The 10,462-nt window shown below is 35.0% G+C and overlaps 1 protein-coding gene across 9 annotated transcripts in view; it reads left to right on the forward strand.

Annotated features, from left to right (window-relative positions):
- Positions 1 to 8,045, forward strand: part of TRPS1 (transcriptional repressor GATA binding 1) — a 263,713-nt gene extending 255,668 nt beyond the window's left edge. For all 9 annotated transcript variants that reach the window (XM_050801962.1, XM_050801958.1, XM_050801957.1 and 6 more), the window contains one exon: positions 1,488 to 8,045. In XM_050801962.1, the coding sequence (XP_050657919.1) occupies positions 1,488 to 2,549 (1,062 nt within the window). In that variant the 3' untranslated portion in view covers positions 2,550 to 8,045. The remainder of the gene's footprint in view (positions 1 to 1,487) is intronic.
- Positions 8,046 to 10,462: the final 2,417 nt, after the last annotated feature.

Genomic DNA, 10,462 nt, shown 5'->3' on the forward strand with positions numbered 1-10,462 from the left:
TTTATATTATATTTATATTATAACATATTTATGAATATGTGTTTATATTTAAAAATGTATAATTTGTAAAAGTATACATTATATACACATAATGTATAATTTATAAAGTTACAAATTTATAAATTTATATTTATAGTCATGTTTTATGTAGAAATTATTTTCTGATTTCAGTAATCTTTTAGAAAAATCAGACTTTAGCTCATTTAAAGATTATCCTAAATTTTTAACCTATAAATATGCATTAATTTATCAGACTGATTCCTTTGATTTTATACATCAAAGAGCTCCAACTGCAAGTAAAGTTTTTATTATAGTCTTATCCATGGATTTAAGTCATATTATATAAATACCTGTTGAACATGTCCATAAATACCAATCATGTAATGTTGAAGCTAAACAAAATACTTAAGCTGAATGAAAGTTAGCACTTACTTTAAGAGTAGAGTGACAGATCAGATATTTAAACCAAAGCTACACATGAATTTAGATTTTCAACACAAAACTAATGCTTCACCTATTAACAAGTAGAATCTTTCATCATAAATATATTATTTAAGGGAGAGAAGTAGAAGTGAAAATAAAAAAAAAATCCCTCTATATTGCTTTGATGACCTGATATATTTCCACACAATTCTGTCAGTTTATCTTTATGCTCTGATATTAATATTTTATATCCACATTTGCAATTATTTAGAAGCACGCATGTATTAGTTGCTTAGGTTGCCATAACAAAATACCATAAACTGGGTGGCTTTAAACAGCCAAAATTTATGTTTTCACATTCTGAAAACTAGAAATTGGAGATCGGGTTCCAGCAAAGTTGGATTCTGAGGAGGGCTCTCTTCCTTACTAAGCCACCTTCTATCTGTGCCCTTACACAGTGGAGAGAGATCTCTTTTTCTTCCTCTTCTCATAAGGCCACAGTCCCCTTGGATTAGGGCCCCACCCTTACAACCTCATTTAACTTTAATTTCCTACTAAGGACCCTGTCTCCAGATACAGTCACACTGTGGTTTAGGGCTTCAACATATAAACTTATTCTGTCTATAGCAATGTGTAATTTTTCCACTGTTATCAATATATATCGCCTGTGTTACTCTTGTATGCTGGCATTTTAGTGTACAACTCAAAAATTGAAAAACATATTTCAGAAAAATCACATCACTTCAAGTAACTTTCTACACAGTTTCATCACTAAATGATGCAATCTCAAAATCTGTTGCATTTGGAAAGGCTATTTTCAAGTAGATTAAAGTTTTCAGTCCCCCCTGCAAAGATGGACATGATTTAATTAGAGTAAAATAGTGCACTTTGGTTACTTCCTCTGATCCTGCTTAGGGCAAAAGGAGGAGATTTAGTAAATCTACAGCAGAAAGCCTATCCCTGCCTTTGAACTTAAGCATGGTTTATATTTGTGAGGAATTTTTAATGCATTTTAATGTATTTTTTAATGTTTTCCTTTTATGTATTGTATGTGTTCTCTGCAGACTCCCAGGCCTTTAAACATCATTAAACAAAACAACGGTGAGCAGATTATTAGGAGGAGAACAAGAAAGCGCCTTAACCCAGAGGCACTTCAGGCTGAGCAGCTCAGCAAACAGCAGAGGGGCAGCAGTGAGGAGCAAGTCAATGGAAGCCCGTTAGAGAGGAGGTCAGAAGATCATCTAACTGAAAGTCACCAGAGAGAAATTCCGCTCCCCAGCCTAAGTAAATACGAAGCCCAGGGTTCATTGACTAAAAGCCATTCTGCTCAGCAGCCAGTCCTGGTCAGCCAAACTCTGGATATTCACAAAAGGATGCAACCTTTGCACATTCAGATAAAAAGTCCTCAGGAAAGTACTGGAGATCCAGGAAATAGTTCATCCGTATCTGAAGGGAAAGGAAGTTCTGAGAGAGGCAGTCCTATAGAAAAGTACATGAGACCTGCGAAACACCCAAATTATTCACCACCAGGCAGCCCTATTGAAAAGTACCAGTACCCACTTTTTGGACTTCCCTTTGTACATAATGACTTCCAGAGTGAAGCTGATTGGCTGCGGTTCTGGAGTAAATATAAGCTCTCCGTTCCTGGGAATCCGCACTACTTGAGTCACGTGCCTGGCCTACCAAATCCTTGCCAAAACTATGTGCCTTATCCCACCTTCAATCTGCCTCCTCATTTTTCAGCTGTTGGATCAGACAATGACATTCCTCTAGATTTGGCGATCAAGCATTCCAGACCTGGGCCAACTGCAAACGGTGCCTCCAAGGAGAAAACGAAGGCACCACCAAATGTAAAAAATGAAGGTCCCTTGAATGTAGTAAAAACAGAGAAAGTTGATAGAAGTACTCAAGATGAACTTTCAACAAAATGTGTGCACTGTGGCATTGTCTTTCTGGATGAAGTGATGTATGCTTTGCATATGAGTTGCCATGGTGACAGTGGACCTTTCCAGTGCAGCATATGCCAGCATCTTTGCACGGACAAATATGACTTCACAACACATATCCAGAGGGGCCTGCATAGGAACAATGCACAAGTGGAAAAAAATGGAAAACCTAAAGAGTAAAACCTTAGCACTTAGCACAATTAAATAGAAATAGGTTTTCTTGATGGGAATTCAATAGCTTGTAATGTCTTATGAAGACCTATTAAAAAAATACTTCATAGAGCCTGCCTTATCCAACATGAAATTCCCTTCTTTTATTATTCTTTCTTTTGATGAGTAGGTTACCAAGATTAAAAAGTAAGATAAATGGTCAATGAGAAAGAATGGAAGATGGTAAACAATCACTTTTTAAAACCTGTTAAGTCAAAACCATCTTGGCTAATACGTACTGGGGAAATAATCCATAAGAGGTATCACCAGACTAGAATTAATGTATTTATAAAGAAAGAGACCAAAACTGTCTAGAATTTGAAAGGGTTTCCATATTATTATACTAAAGCAGTATTGGACTGGCCATTGGACCATTTGTTCCAAAACCCACAAATTGTTGCCTAAATTTGTAAGTATCATGAAACCTTAGGCAGAGGAGGAGAAATTGAAGGTCCAGGGCAATGAAAGAAAAATGACGTCCTCTCAATTTAGTCTTCTCTCATTGGCCATGTTTCAGATTTTGACCTAGAAATGCGAGCTGTGGTTAGGCTTGGTTAGAGTGCAGCAAGAAACATGACAGATGGTGGCACGCTGTTTTTAGCCAGCCCTGCCTGTACATACACATGCACACCCTCTCTGATATTTTTGTCCTTTAGATGTTCAAATACTCAGTAGTCCTTTTGTTTGCGGTTTAGATTTCATTTTGTCCACACATGTACCCATTTTAAAAAACAATGTCCTCGATGCTTCCGTAGTAATTTCATTTTAGCCAGGTATTTCTTTCTTGTGTGTGATGAGCCAGTACGGATTTGCTTTTCTAAGCCTCCTGTTGGTTACTAATCTCACTTGGCACATTATAACTAAAGGAATCCCCTCAATTCAAAAGCATAGATGGATACAAATGTCAGACCATGGGTTTAATCTGTTTAGAACACATGGCATTTCTCCATAAGGTAACCTGCTGTATTTATTTATTTTCTTTTGGTTAAATATAATTTCCAAACTTTGTGGTCAGGCAGCGTCTAAGGTTACGTTACCACAGACTGACAGTTGGTATATGTACTAGTCAATCCCTTCATTAAATGTATACAGATTTAGTTAAGTAGCATTAAATAGGATTCTTAGGAGTATGTCCTCATAGAACTTTTAATACTTAAGGCTTTGTAAAAACTATCCATGAAGGGAAAGCTCCTCAGCATAACTGCTCAGGGAAATAGGGCTAAATAACTGAACATTAAATAATTGGTTAAAGGTGCTGTTAGTCGAGCCTCAATGCTTGCTACAAGGATGTATGTACAAGGACTGACTTTAATAATTTGCATTATATTGTCCCAGCCAGTAGTTTATTTTTTGCCACGGAGATGTAGAAGATATTACAAGCTACTGGATGCACTGTCAGATTAACTTATTTCATTAAAGAAGTTGGGAGAACAAATAGGAAAAAAAAAACTTATTTTTCTAGTAAATATTAATGTATTACATTTCAAATAATGGTGCCTGACATATTGAATAATTATTTTCTACAGTGTACGTATGCAACAAAGATATTCCATCATGCATTAGAGTCAGTTCTGGCTCTGCCTAGCTGTTTACATTTGCAAATGTAGCAAACAAGGTAATGAAGCAACTATTTCTATTGCAGTAGATATCCTTTTGTGTGTGTGTGTGTGCATTAAAGTTGTAAACGGTAACATGAAACAAATGAAAGTTCTTGCTATAATGGTATGGAAAACAAGAAGGAAATGAAAATATTTTTATGCCTACTTAGGAAAAAAAGGGTAGCACTATTCATTCCAAGTACTTTTTTTTTTAATTTTTAAGCTCTTAACTCACATTGTTATGCTTAAGATGATAAACATATATCCTCTTTTTATTGCTTTGTCTATGTTTCATATGAAACATTTCAGAAATTATTTTGATAAGTGTTGCTGGAATCTGCAACGCTGATGTTTTTATTGCATTCTGTAGTCGCATTTGCACTCCATTTTTACATTAATTCGCAGTTGCTTTGTATCGTTTTGTTTTGTTTGGGTTTTGTTTCTTTTTCACAGTGCCGGGTCTTCGTTTCTTAAAGTTGGATGGCAGGTAGAGTTCAACCAGTTCGTGACTGTTGTAGCGAATGAAGTTAAAAAAATTGTCTTTCTGATGTTGTGTTGTCATTTTCATTCTTGCATTTTTTGTTTGCATATTAAAAAAAGAGAAAAGAGAAAGCAAGAGACAGAAATCAGGACTAAGTCCTCTGCTTCAGTTTCATTGTTAATGGGCCTTATTCTGATCTCACCTGTCGCGTAGCTCTAATATTCACATAAACTGAAATAAAGAAGTGGAATGAGGAGCTTTGACATTCAAATTATGTGATGTAATTTATCTTCCATAGGAATTTTGATGTATACATCTCAAAATATATAGCCAGACTTGAGAGGTGACAATTAAAGATCTAAAAAAGAGAGGAGATTCCCCAAACAACAATATTTAATTTTTTTAGTAAAAAGAATAACAAAATGCATCATGGCAATCCTTCAGCAACATTATCTATGTGGACTGCTTAAATCAGCAAAACACCAGAAGTTTGGTTAACTTGGGCAATATGGCAAGTATTACTTTTTGGGCAAAACTACTCATTAAGCAATTTCTCTAGTGTGTCGGACACAAATAGGTTCTTTATTTTTGGCATGTATGCCTTTTTATTTTCATTCAATTTTTTTTTTTTCTCAGACAGACATAGTAGTAATGACTAGCATTGGAAAATACATATCACTATTCTTGGAATATTTATGGTCAGTCTACTTTTTAGTAGAATATTTTTGGATAGCATTGACACGATAGATCTTATTCCATACTTCTTTATTATTGATAATTTTATTTTCATTTTTGCTTTCATTATTATACATATTTTGGTGGAGAAGAAGTTGGGCTTTTTTAAAAGAGACAAAAATTTATTATAACACTAAACACTCCTTATTTTTTTGACTCATTAAAGCCTTTATTCCATCTCAAGATATATTATAAAATTTATTTTTTTAATTTAAGATTTCTGAATTATTTTATCTTAAATTGTGATTTTAAACAAACTATTATGGTACGGAACCTTTTTTTAATGAGGAATTTCATGATGATTTAGGAATTTTCTCTCTTGGAAAAGGCTTCCCCTGTGATGAAAACGATGTGCCAGCTAAAATTGTATGCCATTTGAAAACTGAAAATTTGTGTATGTTCTAAATTGAGCTTTGGATCAAATTTTAGACCAGGACCAGCTCATGCGTTCTCACTCTTCCTATTCTCACTCTTTCTCTCATCACTCACCTCTGTATTCATTCTGTTGTTTGGGACAGAAAAGTCATAAAGAGCCAACCCACCTCAGAATGCTGTGGATTGAGAGAGACACTACATAACTCCAAGTATATGAGAAAAGGTCAGAGCTCTCCGTGATAACTCTGTAGTTCAAAAGGAAAAGAGTATGCCCAATTCTCTCTACATGACATACTGAGATTTTTTTTTAATCAACTTTTAAGATAGTGATGTTCTGTTCTAAACTGCTCTGTTTTAGTAAAGGTAGATTTTTAGAAAACAAGCATGGGGATTCTTTTCTAAGGTAATATTAATGAGAAGGGAAAAAAGTCTCTTTAACAGCTCTTTGTTGAAGCCTGTGGTAGCACATTATGTTTATAATTGCACACGTGCACATAATCTATTACGATCCAATGCAAATACAGCTCCAAAAATATTAAATGTATATATATTTTTAAATGCCTGAGGATTACATTTTTCTTAATAAACTGAAGAGTCTCAGTATGGCTATTAAAATAATTATTAGCCTCCTGCTGTGTGGCTGCAAAACATCACAAAGTGACCAGTCTTGAGACCTGTGAACTGCTGCCTGTTTAGTAAATAAAATTAATGCATTTCTAGAGGGGGAATATCTGCCATCCAGTGGTGGAAATGTGGAGTAAAGAAACTGGTGGTCTGCTTCTGTGCTGTATGCCAGCCTTTTGCCTTAAGTTGAGAGGAGCGCAACTTTAGCTACTGTCTTTGGGTTGAGAGCCATGGCAAAAAAAAGAAAAAAAAAAAAATCAAGGCATCTTTGGTGAGCCAGTAAGGTGAAAGCTTGCTGACTGTTCAAGGCACAAGAGAAAATTGAGGAACTGAAATGCAACCTGAGTATCAAACTAAATATTCTAACCAAAGGTAGGTACTGTTAGGTGGAATTCTATCAGCAGGCAACTGCAAATGAGAAGAAGATAGAAGGACGCCCATCGGGACTTTGGAAGGCAGTGTTATTTTCCCAAAGAAAGACTTGGCCAAGAACAGAGGGATGGCTTCTTTGCAGAGCACTCCTTTTGGTTTTTCAATACTGTTTCATAGACAGTGGACTCACATGTTGTGGTGCAGTTGCTTAGAAAGCATCCTACTTAATTGCAGTAATTAGAACTTCTACAATATGCTAGGGCAGAAGTATGTCAAGTCAGGGATGAAGAAAATGTGAAATTCAAGAGTAATCCACATGTGAGAAACTAGATAATGTACGATCATGTGTTCTCTTGAAAGGAAAGGGAGAGCTGTAAGCTTCACTCTGTCCTACACCAGAGAAAAGCAGGAATAACTTTACCATGGAAATAATGTTTAGCTTTTATCAGAGAAAATGGTCCTTCTAGACCATAGAGTCCCAAAACTCAATTCTGGTTTTCCCCTGGTGGTGGTGGTTTTTTTTTTTCAACATATGAACTGCAGCATATCACTTTTTCTTTTTGTGCCTCAGGTTCCTCAGCTGTAAAATTGAAAAATATATTAATAATATTATTAATAGTAATAATGGTAATGTAGTACTTGTTTGTAAAGCACTTTGAGATCCTTGGTTGAAAGGCACCATAGAAGTGCCAAGTATTATTATGTGGCCAAGGGGGTTATTTAAACTGTCAGTTCCCGAAGGCCAGGAAAGGTTGGGGTCATTTTTCTTAAAGATGAGCTGTAAATATCAACTAGGCAGCCAATAGTGTTGACTATGAAGACGCAAAACTGTTACTAGGCTGATAAAACCATAGTTTCTTAATGGCTACCAATAAGGCAAATATCACAAATAAATGCCAAATTCCTTAGGGTGGACTATTTGACAACCACGTGGAAAATTTCGGGGGAGGCATGTGGGGGGAACATCTCAAAATGCCAATGTAAAATTAACTTACAGCAATATTCACCAGCAGAAATTGTCTTTCATATGGAATGATTTCATGTTGCTAAGAAAAAGAATTCAATTTGTAGTCCTGATTTGAATATTAGAATGTTGGCTATAATAGTTCTGTTCTTACAACACATGAAATTTTTTCGTTTTATTTTGTTTTGTTTTCATAGTGCATGTTCATTTCTACTCACAAACATGTTCTTGGTGTATTTCTTATGCAAACAATCTTCAGGCAGCAAAGATGTCTGTTACATCTAAACTTGAATAATAAAGTTTTACCACCAGTTACACATAACGGCGTTGGTATGGTTTATATGGATTCACTTTCATCCATCTAGCAATAGGAAATACAGATCATTGTAACATATATATATATACAGGCTCTGCTGAATTGAAATGGTGAAATCAAATCACCATTCTAAAGAACTATTACTTATATTGATAAAGCCTGGATTCTCTCAACTTGTTTCATTTTGCTTTGCTTTTTTTCTTTAACCAATCAATCTCTTATTGATAGATTTTGTGTAAAAAGATATATACTAGTTTCTTCAGAAAGATTAACAATAAAAATTGTGTTTATTTCAAAAACATTCACTGAGTATCAAATATTGAGTGTTGAGTATTGGGTAATGATTATGTTACGAGATGTAAAAACTCCTGCTTATGAAGTTTTAACTTTGAATACAGTATACTCGTGAATATGATGCAAAGATTCTAATCAATCATCTCAAAAAGTTTAAATTAATATATCAAATATCTTGTTTGTTTGGTTAAAATCAAATTAATCAGAGCAAGTTCCCTGAAAGATGACTTTGAAAGAGAAATGAAGCAGAAGAGATCCAGATAGGAAAGGACGTTGGGAAGACTCACCTGTGTGTTTTTAACCAGAAGGAAAAATAGAAAAAGAACATAAAGTATATAGATTGCTTCAGAAGATTTGCTTGGAGAGTTCAAAATAATTAGTATCTCCCCTCATTATATAATCATTTCTCATTTTTGGGAGCCCAAATTAAGGAACAAATCTTTCTAATTATTATTTTTTTTCTTTTTTCCCTTTTTCTTTCCATGTTTTGAAAACAGCAGAGCATCTTTGATGGGCTTTCATAATGGTAATGCCCTTGTTTTGCAGCTGGAGGCAATGTTCTCTAGATAAGAGTGTAAAAATAACATTTAATGTGATATACTTCCTTATGTAGAACTTGATTCTTGTGTCAAGGACCACCCCTCAGATAAAGAATGCACATGATCTCACCCAGGACTGTCAGAACCCCATTAGAGGAGGAATATATAGCCATCAGCTATTTACCGGTATTTGAGGGAAGAGAAGTGAGTGAGTCAGCATTGTCACTGTGCTCTCACCTCTGGGTCTCCCATCTCTGTGTGGACAGAGCAAGGATCCAGAAAAGGAACATACAAGGACACAAAGGAGTAGGCAAGTGGCCTCCATGGAGGCAGCCAGCTGGGTAGAGACTTTGGGAACTGGAGAGCTCATTCCACATGTATAAAGGTAGTCTTTCTTCAGCTCTAAGCATATTGCCAAGGGAGAGTGCTTAACTTGCATTTGCCAGATTTTCAGTTTTTAATAAAAACTAGACAAAGGGAATTTTATATGAAATCTCCTATGTTTTAAATGTTACTTACTTTTTTTTTTTAAATACTGCAAGCCAAACAAAACACTTGTTCAAAATAAATTCCACCAGTAGATTGCTATGGTATGACTCCTGGAGCTTGAACAATAGTGAACTCTGATAACTGGCAAGGTGGAAATTAGGCAAAGGGCTGAGATTAGTTGCTTTTCCTCTGGGTTTTGTCTTGGGTTGCAGTCTATCTCCAGCTCTACCAGGAAGCCCAACAGAATCACAGCTGTAGCACTTGTCTGATTCCTTCGGAGCAAGATTTGCTCAAGACTAAGAACATTGGCACAGAAAAGAAATAAACCCTGTTTTTTCAGCATATTCATACTGCAAATTACTTTGTACTTCTGTTTTTCATCTTTGTAACCCCAAGTACAGTTGTGCTGTTTTTAAAACATACTGATATGAACAAATTTACCCTTTCATGAACAAAGAAATGTCAAAAACTATTAAAAGTAGCTGGAGTTAATATTTGGTAATGCCCAAGATGCCCTTACAGTCCTCTACAAGTCATATTTTAGAGTGAAAACACCAGGGGTAGAAAACTAAATAGAACAATAGATAGAAGGAAGGAGTTTTTCATGTCAGAGTTGATCATATTAATGAATTAAAAAACAATTTGTATACAAAATAAGAAATTTTATAATGAAATCTTATTTCTAGTTTTATAATACTGTTATCTAATATATTCAGGATGTCAGTAGTCCTAAGACCATCTTTCATAAATGTAGTATTTATATAAAATACTTACATGAAGCAACAGCTGGTTCTTCTCCCAACTTACTGCTTAATAAAAACAAGCAGTAAACATTAACAAATATAATAGAAATTGCTTAAGTTATTTCCATAAATAGAAAGTTAATTTCCAAGTTAAAACTACACAAGCACTAAACTGTAAGCAGTTTCCCAGGGATATTTATGAACTGAAACCCATGAATACATCACAGACTTTTTCTCAGAACATGTACCACCTCTGATGTGAAAGCAAAGCCTGCCATCACCATGATTACACACTAGTTTTTAAAGTTAATATAATATAGAACTGACTATTTTCTTCAGAGCTTAAATTTCCT

The sequence above is a fragment of the Macaca thibetana genome, chromosome 8 (assembly GCF_024542745.1).
Source record: "Macaca thibetana thibetana isolate TM-01 chromosome 8, ASM2454274v1, whole genome shotgun sequence".
NCBI lineage: Eukaryota > Metazoa > Chordata > Mammalia > Primates > Cercopithecidae > Macaca > Macaca thibetana.